This window comes from Panthera uncia (assembly GCF_023721935.1).
Source record: "Panthera uncia isolate 11264 chromosome B3 unlocalized genomic scaffold, Puncia_PCG_1.0 HiC_scaffold_1, whole genome shotgun sequence".
Taxonomy (NCBI): Eukaryota; Metazoa; Chordata; class Mammalia; order Carnivora; family Felidae; genus Panthera; species Panthera uncia.
In genome coordinates this window covers 101,773,869-101,791,369 of record NW_026057582.1, presented here as the reverse complement: position 1 = coordinate 101,791,369, position 17,501 = coordinate 101,773,869, and the positions used below count along the sequence as shown (strand labels likewise).

General features: G+C 38.3%; 1 protein-coding gene across 3 annotated transcripts in view; it reads left to right on the top strand.

The window, feature by feature from the left end:
• VPS13C (vacuolar protein sorting 13 homolog C) overlaps positions 1–17,501 on the top strand; it is a 211,164-nt gene that overhangs the window by 141,376 nt on the left and 52,287 nt on the right. For all 3 annotated transcript variants that reach the window (XR_007453840.1, XM_049613728.1, XM_049613729.1), the window contains exons 53-61: positions 377–463; positions 1,743–1,898; positions 2,061–2,325; positions 3,195–3,355; positions 4,331–4,452; positions 4,985–5,279; positions 6,550–6,939; positions 8,742–8,846; positions 15,996–16,160. Coding sequence is in view for 2 of the 3 variants with exons in the window: in XM_049613728.1 (XP_049469685.1) it covers positions 377–463; positions 1,743–1,898; positions 2,061–2,325; positions 3,195–3,355; positions 4,331–4,452; positions 4,985–5,279; positions 6,550–6,939; positions 8,742–8,846; positions 15,996–16,160 (1,746 nt within the window). In the remaining variant the exon portion in view is untranslated. The remainder of the gene's footprint in view (positions 1–376; positions 464–1,742; positions 1,899–2,060; positions 2,326–3,194; positions 3,356–4,330; positions 4,453–4,984; positions 5,280–6,549; positions 6,940–8,741; positions 8,847–15,995; positions 16,161–17,501) is intronic.

The following is a 17,501-nucleotide window of genomic DNA, read 5'->3' as shown; positions in this document are numbered from 1 at the left end:
TCAAAATTACACCTGCAGAATTAAGATGTGCACTTTTCTTGTTTGTGCATGGCTGCAGCAAGTGTGTGTGTGCGTGTGTGTGTGTGTGTGTGTGTCTGAATAATATATTCTAACATTTAACTTGTTGATGCATAATGTAGTATTATTTAGTTGGTTACTGTTTTTTAAAGACTTTTTGTTAAGTAATTTATTTATGGCAGTAAAGTAAGAGAGTAAAGGAAAATGTACCCTCTTTATAGCTATTCTTTGTGTCTTGAGGTATGTTGTTAAAATGATTGGCATGTAACATTAATTGTGTAATATTTTTTCCTAATGATTATAGAAATATGTTGTTAAAGTTGAAAGACTCTGTTATTACAATTCTGTGCCTTTCCAGGTTCACTACTATAATGAAACCCATGCTGTTTGGGAGCCACTGATTGAGAGAGTGGAGGGGAAGAGACAATGGAATTTAAGGCTTGATGTAAGGAAACCATACGATATCTTTATATTGATGGCACTCAGCACATTCATTTATATTTTTTAGTTTAATGATTCTCAAGATTTGTGATCTAGGATTCTGGAGGCCCTTTTAGGGGGTTTGTGGGGTCAGAACTATTTTCATAATAATAGACATTATATATCATTTTTATTCTCATTCTCTTGTGAGCATACAGTGGAATTTTCCAGAGACTGTGTGATATTGCATCAGAATGAATACTGAAACAGAAATGAGAATCCGCTCGTCTTAAGGCAGTCACTAGAGAGATTTGCCAATGCCCCTCTTTTTACTATTAAAGATAACTTTAATAGTTATATTTCATTAAAATATTATTCAACATATAATTGTTTTTAAATGAATATTTAAAATTTTCTCAGTTTGGGTTTCTAATAGATTTCATAGTCATAGATCTGATCCATATAAATGAAGCTCTTTGAGATCATCAGTGATTTTAGGAGACCAAAACATTTGAGAAAACTTGAATTATAGTTCATGAATTCTTTGTGTGTTATCTCTTGATGGTATTTCTTGAGAGCACTTCAGAATCCTGGATACCAAAGCACATTTTTCTTGACTAAAAGGAACATGAATTATATACCCCTAACAAGTGACTACACTACAGTTCTCTGGTGTAGCCTGAAGTGTGAGGCGCTGAAATTGACTCAGCAGATTCCTATTTTAAAACTGCGAAGCCACTTAACCTGTGTCCCAAATTCTTCTCAGTAAAGTAGAAGTAATATTTCTGCTCTACCTGTCTCTGGCATAGACAGGCTAACAAATAGTTTTGTATATGGCCTTTGAGCTCTATTAGAACAAAAACTATGGTGGAATCTGATGGCTGGCAAAAGCCTATCGTATTATGTGTAGGTGTTAACAGAATTCCACATTACCTCCAGTGAGGATCGGTTTAGACTTGAGGGTCATCTTCCATTACGCCTCAACACATAAGGACCAATTAGTCAGACGACACTGGGTAAATAGCTTCCTCTGGGGAATGCACAAGAAACAAATACTGTAACTGACCTGGAGAGCTTTTGTGACACAGTCCGAAACATTACCCCGTGCACTGACCACACACTGCAAAAAAGACTGCTGATCTGTGCTGTGTCTAAGCGAAGCACTGGTTGTTTTTGAAACTGAGACTTTTGACCAGCCTTAATATGAAGGGACCAGTTTAGGAGAGTTTAACACTTTGAGAGTTTTAAATTTTTGTTATTAAATGGCTAATAACTTAAATGTGTCACATTATTTATCCTCCTAGGTAAAGAAGAATCCAGTCCAAGATAAAAGTTTAATTCCAGGAGATGATTTTGTTTTTCTTCCTGAGCCACAAACAGCAGTTCATATTTCTTCAGGAGACACAATGAATATAACCATATCCAAAAGTTGCCTGAATGTTTTCAACAATTTAGCCAAAGTATGTTTGGTTTTTTCTTGGTATATTTCAAATGGGATTTTAAAATGAAGCATGTACGGATTATTTATGCTTGTCATCACAATTACTTTCTTAAAAATGTTTAATTTTGGAAAAAAATTGAATTTTGCAAAAATTTTATTGCGATGTTATGTTCCTTTTCAGGGTTTTTCAGAGGGCACTGCTTCTACTTTTGACTACTCTTTAAAAGATAGGGCTCCTTTTACAGTGAAAAATGCTGTAGGCATTCCCATTAAGGTGCAGCCCAATCATAATCTCAGAGTAATAGGCTCCCTTGAGAAAAGTGGTGTTTATGATGTTGATGCTGGTCAGCATTTGGAATTGGAATATGCCAGCATGGAACCTTCACGTCAAGGAAAATTATCTATGTTGAGCCGTCAGGAAAGCTCTTTCTTCACTCTGACCTTTGGTATGCTATATTTATTTTATATTCATCTTTGGAATGTAGCTGTGTGGCTTATTTTTGTTAAAATGTAAAGATATTGCTGCAGATACCTTGGGAGACAACATTTCTAAAGGCTTGAAACAAATAGTTGATAAGCTCTTATTTTCTTCCTCTAAACTTGAGACAATTAAATTTAAGAATTACCTTAGAAAATTAGATTATTTCTGTGCCCTTAAATAATGCCGTCTGTAGCATGCTTCAAAAAGGATGTGAGTCCATTGAGGAGAGGAAAATGAACTATATTCAGAAGTCATAAAATGTTGACAGTAATTATCACCATTACACAGAAAAGGTGATTATTGCTCTATAGTTGAAAGAAAAGGAACAAGCTGAAATTTGTGTGATTTAAGAAATTTTTTTTATTTTTATGTAGATTCCAAGTTAACATACAGTGTGATATTAGTTCCAGGCATGCAATATAGTGATTCATTACTTCCATATAGCACCTGCTGTTCATCACAAATGGCCTCCTTACTCCCCATCACCTATTTCACCCATCCCCCCACCCACCTCCCTTCTGGTAACCATCAGTTTGTTCTCCATAGGTAAGGGTCTGTTTCTTGATTTAAAACCTGAAGAGAAATTGTTTTGGGTCAAAACATTTTATAACTAGTTTCCTTTCTTTTTTTATTTTACTCTTTTTTTATTTTAGTTTCTTTAGTTTCCTTTCTTTGTTGGTTCCTACGTCTCAGAAAAGCATTTTGAGTAGTCGTCATGTTCAGTCATGAAGAAGAATTCCCTTGTATTATTTTAAGGTGCTGATGAGTACTCTGTCTGAGAGAAATATAGGTAAATTGGTATTTGGAATGCTTCTCACTTATGCTCTGCCTTAGTACCTCATGGATATACAGAAGTTGCAAAAGTCCCTGTTGCCAGATCCGGACGGCGATTGTATAACGTACGGAATCCCAATGCCAGTCATTCTGACTCAGTCTTGGTACAGATTGATGCAACTGAAGGGAATAAAGTAATCACTCTTCGTTCTCCTCTGCAGGTAATCCATTAAAGTGAATTGTGTCCCTTGAAGTATAGCAAGAAATCTTCAATCATTTGGGTGAATATAGGAATATGATAAAACATGGAGCTAATACTGATTATTCAGAAATACATAATAGATTGAATTGGCTGCTATTTCCAGTCTAACTTGTTTTTATTCTAGTCTTCATTTTAAATGTCTGATTAAACAGTTTTGTTATTTGAAAGGCCATTTTTGTTATGGTCTAGGTTGAAAATTAAGGAAGATTTTCACCTCTTTCTTTAAAGATTTAGAACTGGGAGTGTTAATAATTATAAGTGGTTGCCAAATAAAATAGCATTCCATTCTCTTTGTATATCACTTGGGATTGTATGTTTCAAGTATATCTGAAGGAATACTGGAATGATCTCCCCAGAAAAAGATTTTAGCATCTTAATCTTTTCTATGTTTAAGGCTTTATCCATTTTTCTTTTCCTGTGCATTATTACAGGTTTCATTATATGGTCATCAAAAGAACATTTCTTCCTACTTAGAACATCAGATAAAAAAAATAAAGGATTTCAACTTTTGGCCATTGTTATCTCTCAGTTTGCTGTTCTAGCCTATATCACGTTATAGTCCAGGAGAGAGAGTTGTAGTCCTTTTCCTTATATTTCCTTTGCTATCCTTTTCTGTTTTCACATGGTGCATTGAAAAGAGGTTATAATGGGGAAAATATTATGGCTGAACTCCAAAGAGTAATACATATTATACACAACAGTGAACATCAGTGTAGAACGTGTGACTCTCTCAGAACTTTTCAACTGCCACTTAAACATCAAGTTTCTCATGTAAAGCACTTAAATATCCTAAAATTTTTCAATTATCCATAAAATATCTTCTAATACTGGGCTTGAAACTTTTAGATCTAAAAGTAACTGTGTGCAGCTCACATTTTTCTTTTGGCCATGTGTTATCTTTTTAAACAACTTGTATGTCTTTTTTATCCAACAGATTAAAAATCATTTCTCTATTGCATTCATCATCTATAAATCTGTTAAGAACGTTAAGCTGCTGGAGCCCATTGGAGTAGCCAGCCCTGAAGAGGAGTTCCATGTTCCTTTAGATTCATATAGGTACCTATTTCCTTGAAACTAATGCTTGAAAACTAATACAAAGTTTTAAAAGGTTCACAATATATATTTTTAAATATGAATTGGGATCTATATTCCAGGAAAAAAACTTATATTTTTATTATCTAAAGATGTGTAAAAGCCAGTTTTAAGACATCTAGAGAAATACATTTATTTAATCATTGATTTACCAGATGAAAAATTTCTTACTGTATAGTTGATGTTTTAGCACTTTCTGAAATTTATTTTTACTAGGTTGCCTTTATAATTGAAGTGACTATTTTTTTTTTTTGACTTGTCATTGCTTACACAGCGTTTTGTTTTTGTTTTTGTTTTTGTTTTTTTCCCAGAAAGTTCCTCCCTGAGTTAGCTATGTGACTTTGGGCGGGTTTCTTAACCTTTCGTAGCCTTGTTTTCCTCCTCTGTAAAAATAGGAATAAGTATTTACCTTGTAGAGTTACCAAGAAGATTTAATGAGATTCTTAAGTTCTTGATAAAAGCTTTTTTCCCCAACTCTGTTTTCTTTTTTCTCTAGATGTCAATTATTTATTCAGCCAGCTGGTATCTTAGAGAATCGGTACAAAGAATCCACCACTTACATTTCTTGGAAGGAAGAACTTCACAGGAGCAGGGAAGTCAGATGCATGCTTCAGTGTCCGTCAGTAGAAGTCAACTTCTTACCTCTCATTGTCAATACAGTTGCTCTGCCTGATGAATTAAGCTATATATGTAGCCACGAGGAAGATTGGGATCCAGCTTACATTATCCATCTTTATCCTACCCTCACTTTGCGGAACCTTCTCCCATACTCTCTAAGATATTTACTTGAGGTATGGCTCTTGTATTTTGTTTGACCTTTATTATTGCAGAGTGATTTCTAGTTTTTTCACCATGTTTTTAGTTGAGGTATTTTTACATAGCATAATTGTAATGCTTTAATAATATTAATAATAGCAAAAACCGATACAGCAGTTAGTATGTGGCAAACACTATACCATGTGCTTTACCTGTATTAACACATTTAATCCTTGCAATAACCTTCTGGTGTAGGTACTATTATTAGACCCATTTTACAGAGGAACAAACTGAGTCACATAGGAATTAAGTGACAGGCCCAAGATCCCACAGCTAATAAGTTGTAGAGCTGGGATTTGAACCTAGGTAATTTGGCTCCTTGCTCCCTTCCACTGAGCTCTGCTGCATCTGCTATGAAATAAGAACCATATCAATCTCTTCCATTAGCTGATGGATAGAAAAAAGCCAGTGAGGAAGCACTCATCTTACTTTATTCTAAAGTTAATTTTAAAGTTTTTATTGTAAAGTTAATAGTCTTATTTGATCCAGGTTTCTCTTGAACTTAAAATAATTAGTCTGTCTGATAAATAATGGGCAACATTTTTAGTAATGACATATGATAAATATTTTTAGATTCTACATTCCACAACATTTTAAAATACAAAAGTCTGGAAAGTGTTGGAGCTTAAATTATTTCTTTTCTTTATCTGACAATGAGCCACCCCTCAGTTTGTAAAGGCTAAAATGAATTAAATGAACTAAAAAGTATTTATGTAAAAGAAGCTTTCAAAAAGGAAGCCTGATTTATTATGTGGCTATTAATCATTCTAAAAACAATTCCACATCCCTTAGATAGTTTGTCAGAAGTTTGCTCTCACTTTCCTTCTTTTATTTATATGGGAACCACGAGGCATAGCATTTGAACAGAGGGTGAAGCTGAAGCCAGGTGGTTAAGTGGCTCATTAATGACACAGACAACAGCCAGCATTCCTGAATCCATCCTTGGATCCTAGGCCTAGATCTGACTTTATTTATTTCTTTATTTTTTCCAAATCTGTGGCCATTGACTTACTAATAGCCAAATGACAGTTTCTCCCTTTGGCTGTGATATAATATTTTTCTTTGTAGTCCTTAGTGGTTACTGAACATTCATAATATGTAAGCCAGGGACTCCACTGAAGTCTTGTCAGTTAATCTGAATGTGGTACGTTATTTATTAGCATTTGCATAAAATATGAATGTTGTTACCGCAGAGTTTTTTAAAATATCACTAAGCAAATTTAGTTTTTGTTTGTTTGTTTTTAGGGAACAGCAGAAACTCATGAGCTAGCAGAAGGCAGTGCTGCTGATGTTCTCCATTCGAGAATCAGTGGAGAAGTAATGGAATTAGTTCTGATGAAATACCAGGGCAGAAACTGGAACGGACATTTCCGTATATGTGATACGCTTCCCGAATTCTTCCTTGTGTGTTTTTCTCCTGACTCTGCAGAAATGATGACAGTTGACTTGTCAGTACATGTCAGACGAATTGGCAGCCGGATGGTGCTATCTGTTTTTAGTCCCTATTGGCTAATCAACAAGACTTCTCGGGTTCTCCAGTATCGTGCAGAAGATATTCACGTGAAACATCCAGCTGATTTCAGAGATATTATTTTATTTTCTTTCAAGAAGAAGAATATTTTTAGTAAAAATAAGGTGTGTTTTGGTTGATATAACAAGTTAAAATAGATAAATTCCTAGTTTGGAAATTTTTGAGTCATTAGCCTTCCCTCAATCCATGCTTACCAGTTTGCTAAGTGCCATTGGTATGAATTAAGTCCAAGGAGACTTTTAAGGAATGCATAGTCAAGTGGGATGTTAGGATTAGCAAGAGTTTCCCAAGGCTGAATTGCCCTTTTCTCCATTGCCTTTAGAATTGCTTCTGTTCTGGGGCACCATGGTGGCTCGGTTAAGCATTTGAATTCGGCTCAGGTTGTGATCTCACAGTTCGTGAGTTCAAGCCCTGTGTCGGGCTCTGTGCTGACAGCTCGGAACCTGGAGCCTGCTTCAGATTCTGTGTCTCCCTCTCTCTCTGCCCCTACCCCCCCCCCCACCCCCTACCTGTGCGCTTGCCCTCTCTCTCTGTCTCTCTCAAAAATAAACAAACATTGGAAAAAAATTACTTCTGTTATTTTAGTAGTGTCAGGTAGAAAGCTTGACTTTATGTACTTTACCAGTAATGGCATTTCAAAAGGTGGAACAGTTGGATTTAGCTTATATTAACTGAGCCCTTCTATGTATGAAGCCCTAAAACCAAGCCTTTGAGAGAGAAACCTAGTGCCTAAGCCTGGTCTTTTCTGCTCTGGTCCCTTCATTCCTTTGTAGACTCCTATCATGGAATTGCTTCTCACACATTATCCTAAGTGCTCACTGCTAGGCCTTTGTGTTACAGTTTCTGCCTAAAATGTCTCTTCCCCTATGCTTTTTCCTGCCTGCCACATCTTTTCTGGTTCCCTGCTGTTTATCTTTTGGCTGTCATTGTGCTCAGGCCTAACATGTGTGAAGGATTTCTAACTGCTTAAGTAGAGCTAGATAGTACAACCTTGTTCTCTTAGAGCATTGGTTCTCAAATTTCAGAGCATGTTAGAATCACCTAGAGGGCTTTCTAAAATACATTTCTGGGTTGTGCCCCTGATGTTTGATTCAGTAGGTCTGGGTAAGGTCTGAACATTGCATTTAGGTGATGCAATGTCAGTGATGCTGACAGTGCTGGTCCAGGGACCACATTTCAAGAACCATTGTCTTAAAGTGTTGATTAATCCATAGCATTTATTTACCTGTTTATGTGTCTCACCTGTGGTTGTCCTCAGGTTTTTTTTATAATCTCGATGGAGGAGAGCAGTTAGATCTCTTCTCTAAAACTTTATCTAAATCTCATAGCCAGAAGTAAACTTTTTACCGTCTCAACTTGGTAGCATTTTGTACTACTCGGGTAGCTCTTAATCCCATTCATTCTTGTATCATAATTATTAGTATGTGTTTCCCATCTCCCTGTTTAGTTGGAGCTCATTGAAGACAGGAACTGTGTCCTGCTGTCTTCCATTCTGCTGACCATGATGCCTTTCATTTAGCATTTGATAAGTAATGTTAAAGGAGTAAATTCTTTATGTTTTAAAACTTTTAAGAATTTGTTGGCTCATTATCTTAAGTCTAACACTGGAAAATATTATTTTATGTTAAGCTTTTCTTTTTAAACAGCAGAGGGTCTCATTGGCATACGTCTTTAAATTCACTAAACTCATTGCATAGATGAATGGGAAGATCAGAGCTCTGCATTTATTTTATTGGCCTCTAGAATATCTGTGGTTCTCTGACCCATTGGCATTATGGCTTTGATTATTTTTTTCTATGTCCTATGATACTAAATAAATTTCTAGTAGAATAGTATCTTTCCCTCAAATAAAATTAATGTAGTGTTTTAGGTTTCTTATATGATGGTTATGTGTTCTCTGTTGTAGGTACAATTAAAAATTTCTACTAGCGCCTGGTCCAATGGTTTTTCATTGGATACAGTGGGAAGTTACGGATGTGTGAAGTGTCCTGCCAACAGTATGGAATACCTGGTAAGATTTTGCTTGCTTATTCACCCTTGACTTCGTTCACATTTTCTTCAGCTCCGTTAACCAGCTAGGTTCTAAGGGGTACAGAAATTTGAATTCAAAGTATTATGTACAGGACTGTTATCTCTATAAATTTCTTTGACTACTAGTATGAGGACAAGACCTATGTTTATCAAAGTTTAAGAAGTGAGTTGAATCCATCCACGTCAGCAACTTGTAAATATTCAGAGTATACAAGAATCCTCATTCCACACTACTCCCTGCCAGATGTTTCTTAAATCTTAGATTTGACTGAAAATTTGAGTAACCTGAGGTCAGTTGACGTGTTGTAATTGCCACTTTGAAATTTTTATCTTTTTTTTTTTTAATTTTTTTTTTTTTTTTTTTCAAGGTTTTTTATTTTTTTTTGGGACAGAGAGAGACAGAGCATGAACGGGGGAGGGGCAGAGAGAGAGGGAGACACAGAATCGGAAACAGGCTCCAGGCTCCGAGCCATCAGCCCAGAGCCTGACGCGGGGCTCGAACTCACGGACCGCGAGATCGTGACCTGGCTGAAGTCGGACGCTTAACCGACTGCGCCACCCAGGCGCCCCTGAAATTTTTATCTTAATTTATTAACAGAGAGATGATAAAGCAGCAAAACTTGAGCCTCTACACTAATTATAAAACAATTTATGTTTGGAATGTTAAAAAAAATAAAGAATACAGCTAAACTAAATATGTTATTACAGTCATCATTAGTTAAATTACCGTTTGATATTTCTTTTTTTTTTTTTTTTTTAATATATGAAATTTACTGTCAAATTGGTTTCCATATAACACCCAGTGCTCATCCCAAAAGGTGCCCTCCTCAATACCCATCACCCACCCTGCCCTCCCTCCCACCCCCCATCAACCCTCAGTTTGTTCTCAGTTTTTAACAGTCTCTTATGCTTTGGCTCTCTTCCACTCTAACCTCTTTTTTTTTTTTTTTTTCCTTCCCCTCCCCCATGGGTTTCTGTTACGTTTCTCAGGATCCACATAAGAGTGAAACCATATGGTATCTGTCTTTCTCTGTATGGCTTATTTCACTTAGCATCACACTCTCCAGTTCCATCCATGTTGCTACAAAAGGCCATATTTCATTTTTTCTCATTGCCACGTAGTATTCCATTGTGTATATAAACCACAATTTCTTTATCCATTCATCAGTTGATGGTCATTTAGGCTCTTTCCATAATTTGGCTATTGTTGAGAGTGCTGCTATAAACATTGGGGTACAAGTGCCCCTATGCATCAGTACTCCTGTATCCCTTGGATAAATTCCTAGCAGTGCTATTGCTGGGTCATAGGGTAGGTCTATTTTTAATTTTCTGAGGAACCTCCACACCGCTTTCCAGAGCAGCTGCACCAATTTGCATTCCCACCAACAGTGCAAGAGGGTTCCCGTTTCTCCACATCCTCTCCAGCATCTATAGTCCCCTGATTTCTTCATTTTGGCCACTCTGACTGGCGTGAGGTGGTATCTGAGTGTGGTTTTGATTTGTATTTCCCTGATAAGGAGCGACGTTGAACATCTTTTCATGTGCCTGTTGGCCATCCAGATGTCTTCTTTAGAGAAGTGTCTATTCATGTTTTCTGCCCATTTCTTCACTGGGTTATTTGTTTTTCGGGTGTGGAGTTTGATGAGCTCTTTATAGATTTTGGATACTAGCCCTTTGTCCGATGTGTCATTTGCAAATATCTTTTCCCATTCCGTTGGTTGCCTTTTAGTTTTGTTGGTTGTTTCCTTTGCTGTGCAGAAGCTTTTTATCTTCATAAGGTCCCAGTAATTCACTTTTGCTTTTAATTCCCTTGCCTTTGGGGATGTGCCGAGTAAGAGATTGCTACGGCTGAGGTCAGAGAGGTCTTTTCCTGCTTTCTCCTCTAAGGTTTTGATGGTTTCCTGTCTCACATTCAGGTCCTTTATCCATTTTGAGTTTATTTTTGTGAATGGTGTGAGAAAGTGGTCTAGTTTCAACCTTCTGCATGTTGCTGTCCAGTTCTCCCAGCACCATCTGTTAAAGAGACTGTCTTTTTTCCATTGGATGTTCTTTCCTGCTTTGTCAAAGATGAGTTGGCCATACGTTTGTGGGTCTGGTTCTGGGGTTTCTATTCTATTCCATTGGTCTATGTGTCTGTTTTTATGCCAATACCATGCTGTCTTGATGATGACAGCTTTGTAGTAGAGGCTAAAGTCTGGGATTGTGATGCCTCCTGCTTTGGTCTTCTTCTTCAAAATGACTTTGGCTATTCGGGGCCTTTTGTGGTTCCATATGAATTTTAGGATTGCTTGTTCTAGTTTCGAGAAGAATGCTGGTGCAATTTTGATTGGGATTGCATTGAATGTGTAGATAGCTTTGGGTAGTATTGACATTTTGACAATATTTATTCTTCCAATCCATGAGCAGGGAATGTCTTTCCATTTCTTTATATCTTCTTCAATTACCTGCATAAGCTTTCTATAGTTTTCAGCATACAGATCTTTTACATCTTTGGTTAGATTTATTCCTAGGTATTTTATGCTTCTTGGTGCAATTGTGAATGGGATCAGTTTCTTCATTTGTCTTTCTGTTGCTTCATTGTTAGTGTATAAGAATGCAACTGATTTCTGCACATTGATTTTGTATCCTGCAACTTTGCTGAATTCATGTATCAGTTCTAGCAGACTTTTGGTGGAGTCTATCGGATTTTCCATGTATAATATCATGTCATCTGCAAAAAGCGAAAGCTTGACTTCATCTTTGCCAATTTTGATGCCTTTGATTTCCTTTTGTTGTCTGATTGCTGATGCTAGAACTTCCAGCACTATATTAAACAACAGCGGTGAGAGTGGGCATCCCTGTCGTGTTCCTGATCTCAGGGAAAAAGCTCTCAGTTTTTCCCTGTTGAGGATGATGTTAGCTGTGGGCTTTTCATAAATGGCCTTTATGATCTTTAAGTATGTTCCTTCTATCATGAGTTTCTCCAGGGTTTTTATTAAGAAAGGGTGCTGGATTTTGTCAAAGGCCTTTTCTGCATCGATTGACAGGATCATATGGTTCTTCTCTTTTTTTTTTGTTAATGTGATGTATCACGTTGATCGATTTGCGAATGTTGAACCAGCCCTGCATCCCAGGAATGAATCCCACTTGATCATGGTGAATAATTCTTTTTATATGCTGTTGAATTCGATTTGCTAGTATCTTATTGAGAATTTTTGCATTCATATTCATCAGAGATATTGGCCTGTAGTTCTCTTTTTTTACTGGGTCTTTGTCTGGTTTAGGAATCAAAGTAATACTGGCTTCATAGAATGAGTCTGGAAGTTTTCCTTCCCTTTCTATTTCTTGGAATAGCTTGAGAAGGATAGGTATTATCTCTGCTTTAAACGTCTGGTAGAACTCCCCTGGGAAGCCATCTGGTCCTGGACTCTTATTTGTTGGGAGATTTTTGATAATATGGGTCTGTTCAAGCTTTCTATTTCCTCCTGATTGAGTTTTGGAAGAGTGTGGGTGTTTAGGAATTTGTCCATTTCTTCCAGGTTGTCCAATTTGTTGGCATATAATTTTTCATAGTATTCCCTGATAATTGTTTGTATCTCTGAGGGATTGGTTGTAATAATTCCATTTTCATTCATGATTTTATCTATTTGGGTCATCTCCCTTTTCTTTTTGAGAAGCCTGGCTAGAGGTTTGTCAATTTTGTTTATTTTTTCAAAAAACCAACTCTTGGTTTCGTTGATCTGCTCCACAGTTTTTTTAGATTCTATATTGTTTATTTCTGCTCTGATCTTTATTATTTCTCTTCTTTTGCTGGGTTTAGGCTGCCTTTGCTGTTCTGCTTCTATTTCCTTTAGGTGTGCTGTTAGATTTTGTATTTGGGATTTTTCTTGTTTCTTGAGATAGGCCTGGATTGCAATGTATTTTCCTCTCAGGACTGCCTTCGCTGCGTCCCAAAGCGTTTGGATTGTTGTATTTTCATTTTCGTTTGTTTCCATATATTTTTTAATTTCTTCTCTAATTGCCTGGTTGACCCACTCATTCGTTAGTAGGGTGTTCTTTAACCTCCATGCTTTTGGAGGTTTTCCAGACTTTTTCCTGTGGTTGATTTCAAGCTTCATAGCATTGTGGTCTGAAAGTATGCATGGTATAATTTCAATTCTTGTAAACTTATGAAGGGCTGTTTTGTGACCCAGTATATGATCTATCTTGGAGAATGTTCCATGTGCACTCGAGAAGAAAGTATATTCTGTTGCTTTGGGATGCAGAGTTCTAAATAGATCTGTCAAGTCCATCTGATCCAATGTATCATTCAGGGCCCTTGTTTCTTTATTGACTGTGTGTCTAGATGATCTATCCATTTCTGTAAGTGGGGTGTTAAAGTCCCCTGCAATGACCACATTCTTATCAATAAGGTTGCTTATGTTTATGAGTAATTGTTTTATATATCTGGGGGCTCCGGTATTCGGCGCATAGACATTTATAATAGTTAGCTCTTCCTGATGGATAGACCCTGTGATTATTATATAATGCCCTTCTTCATCTCTTGTTACAGCCTTTAATTTAAAGTCTAGTTTGTCTGATATAAGTATGGCTACTCCAGCTTTCTTTTGGCTTGCAGTAGCATGATAAATAGTTCTCCATCCCCTCACTCTCAATCTAAAGGTGTCCTCAGATCTAAAATGAGTCTCTTGTAGACAGCAAATAGATGGGTCTTGTTTTTGTATCCATTCTGATACCCTATGTCTTTTAGTTGGTGCATTTAATCCATTTACATTCAGTGTTATTATAGAAAGATACGGGTTTAGAGTCATTGTGATGTCTGTATGTTTTATGCTTGTAGTGATGTCTCTGGTACTTTGTCTCACAGGATCCCCCTTAGGATCTCTTGTAGGGCTGGTTTCGTGGTGACAAATTCCTTCAGTTTTTGTTTGTTTGGGAAGACCTTTATCTCTCCTTCTATTCTAAATGACAGACTTGCTGGATAAAGGATTCTCGGCTGCATATTTTTTCTGTTTAGCACACTGTAGATATCGTGCCAAGCCTTTCTGGCCTGCCAAGTTTCAAAGGAGAGATCAGTCACGAGTCTTATAGGTCTCCCTTTATATGTGAGGGCACGTTTATCCCTTGCTGCTTTCAGAATTTTCTCTTTATCCTTGTATTTTGCCAGTTTCACTATGATATGTCGTGCAGAAGATCGATTCAAGTTAGGTCTGAAGGGAGTTCTCTGTGCCTCTTGGATTTCAATGCCTTTTTCCTTCCCCAGTTCAGGGAAGTTCTCAGCTATAATTTCTTCAAGTACCCCTTCAGCACCTTTCCCTCTCTCTTCCTCCTCTGGGATACCAATTATGCGTATATTATTTCTTTCTAGTGTATCACTTAGTTCTCTAATTTTCCCCTCATACTCCTGGATTTTTTTATCTCTCTTTCTTTCAGCTTCCTCTTTCTCCATAACTTTATCTTCTAGTTCGCCTATTCTCTCCTCTGCCTCTTCAAGCCGAGCTGTCGTGGTTTCCATTTTGTTTTGCATTTCGTTTAAAGCGTTTTTCAGCTCCTCGTGACTGGTCCTTAGTCCCTTGATCTCTGTAGCAAGAGATTCTCTGCTGTCCTGTATACTGTTTTCAAGCCCAGCGATTAATTTTATGACTATTATTCTAAATTCACTTTCTGTTATATTATTTAAATCCTTTTTGATCAGTTCATTCGCTGTTGTTATTTCCTGGAGATTCTTCTGAGGGGAATTCTTCCGTTTGGTCATTTTGGATAGTCCCTGGAGTGGTGAGGACCTGCAGGGCACTTCCCCTGTGCTGTGGTGTATAACTGGAGTTGGTGGGCGGGGCCGCAGTCCGACCTGATGTCTGCCCCCAGCCCACCGCTGGGGCCACAGTCAGACTGGTGTGTGCCTTCTCTTCCCCTCTCCTAGGGGCGGGATTCACTGTGGGGTGGCGTGGCCCGTCTGGGCTACTTGCACACTGCCAGGCTTGTGGTGCTGGGGATCTGGCGTATTACCTGGGGTGGGTAGGCAAGGTGCACGGGGGCAGGAGGGGCAGGCTTAGCTCGCTTCTCCTTAGGTGATCCACTTCAGGAGGGGCCCTGTGGCAGCGGGAGGGAGTCAGATCCGCTGCCGGAGGTTTGGCTCCGCAGATGCACAGAGTTTGGTGTTTGCGCTGCGCGAGCAAGTTCCCTGGCAGGAACTGGTTCCCTTTGGGATTTTGGCTGGGGGATGGGCGAGGGAGATGGCGCTGGCGAGCGCCTTTGTTCCCCGCCAAGCTGAGCTCTGCCGTCCGTCCGGGGGCTCAGCAGCTCTCCCTCCCTTTGTCCTCCAGCCTTCCTGCTTTCTGAGCAGAGCTGTTAACTTATGACCTCCCAGACGCTAAGTCGCGCTTGCTGTCAGAACACAGTCCGTCCGGCCCCTCCACTTTTGCCAGCCAGACTCGGGGGCTCCGCTTGGCCGGCGAGCCGCCCCTCCGCCCCGGCTCCCTCCCGCCAGTCCGTGGAGCGCGCACCACCTCGCCGCCCTTCCTACCCTCTTCCGTGGGCCTCTCGTCTGCGCTTGGCTCCGGAGACTCCGTTCTGCTAATCCTCTGGCGGTTTTCTGGGTTCTTTAGGCAGGTGTAAGTGGAATCTAAGTGATCAGCAGGACGCGCGGTGAGCCCAGCGTCCTCCTACGCCGCCATCTTCCGGACTCCATCAAGAAAGGTTTTAAAGCAGTTGTCAGAGCCCTTGAAACGGCCAGAAAGACAGTGAACTCAAGAGTTTTCGGGGGCACCTCGCCCGTTTCTTGTTGTTCCCGAATGCCAGTGGAGGTTAGCTTCTAATTGCCGTTGCTGACCCCAAATTCACTGGAAAACAAAATTCAACCAAGTAAACTTGGAACATTTCCTTGGCTTTCTTAAGTGTTTCGTGAATCTGGCAGCAGTCCACCTAGCAAGTGGAGGAATTATACAAAATGGAACTGTTTGATATTTCTTGAATTGATTTCTGATGGAGCCAAACTAAGGAGCCAAATATTTTTCTTAGTGAGAAGATAATCAGTAGTTGAATATGGCTTAGTAGTTACTTTATTTACAGGCGTTATTTTAAAATATCTTAAGAAATCTTTATGTGAATGGGGTGTGTGTATCATTTCAAAGAAGCTTGTTCCTTTACACAGGTTGGTGTTAGCATCAAAATGAGCAGTTTTAATCTTACACGAATAGTTACCCTGACTCCCTTTTGTACCATTGCAAACAAGTCGTCATTAGAACTGGAAGTTGGTGAAATTGCGTCTGATGGCTCAATGCCAACTACTAAGTGGAACTATATTGCTTCTTCAGAGGTAAAGTTTTCCTTCACTATGACTGGCTCCTGAAATGTACAAATAGATATAGACAGATAAATAAGAATTGCATATACTTTTGTGTTACCCTCACTTTGCTACAGTATTTGTATATTAAAACATGACAGCCAGCTTTGACTTTTTTTTCATAAACACATGTTAAAAAAAAGAAGAAGAAAATTACTGGTAATATTTATCACTAGCCAGTCTAGAGGGTTGACACTCAGGCTGTAGTTCTTCCTGTATGTATAGAACATGGATGTGTACTGTGAAAAGTACATTAAGATGACGTACTATGAATTGTCTCAGTAGTCAGGATAGTGCCTCTGTGTTCAAGAAGTATATAATGCTGTTGGAGGGCTTAAGACTCATAAATTCACATGTGGAAAAAAAGATTGTGTATGCTAAGTTATAGGTGGTTGTAGAATTTGTGTAAAATTTCAAGTTTCCTTGAAAATTCTGCTAAAATTCGACCCCCTCACTTTACCAAGAAGGAAGTTAAAATCTCATACTTTTCTAAGATTGGTGAAGTCTTTGGAAGTCACGATCATTGTGGCCAAGAGCAAAAGGAATGTTTCATAGAAGAGGTGAGAGTTAGACTAAACTTCACAGGCTCAATAAGATTTTAGGAGATGAACAGAGTGAGGGAAAGAGTGTAGAAGAGGACAGGGGCAAAGATGAGCCTTAGTGCTTGAATTTGTGTGAGTTTTTAACCAAACCAGTTGACCTTAAGGATAGAACCATTCTTCGTATGTCTCAAAAACAAAATTATATATATTTTTAAAAACTTAGCAAGAAGCTTAAGAGGAAGGATTCTAGTTATAGTGCAAACAAATTTAGAGTTCTGAGAGACATGGGCTTTCCAAGTCACTTAGAATGATTTCTGTAGCCTTGGCAACAAATAAATGCTCATTATCATTGATGGGGGTTTGATAACAGTATCATTTTTATTCAGAAATGGAATTCACTTACTACTCTATAACAGAAGGGCATTTTGTATTATATTAGGAACTAAAACCTCAGTTTCACAGATAAGGCTCAATGAGCTATATAATTTTATTAAGATCAAACATGAAGATAATGTCAGGACTTCCAACGAGGTCGCTGGTGTTCTTTTCACTGCCTTCAACTGTGTTTCTAGTTTATCTAGGAAAATATATGCTATGAAAGAATTCATAGTGCATTAAGCAATTAAAATGGAGTATGCACAAAAGCAAATGTTATTAAGATTTTTTTTTTTTTCAACGTTTATTTTATTTTTTGGGACAGAGAGAGACAGAGCATGAACGGGGGAGGGACAGAGAGAGAGGGAGACACAGAATTGGAAACAGGCTCCAGGCT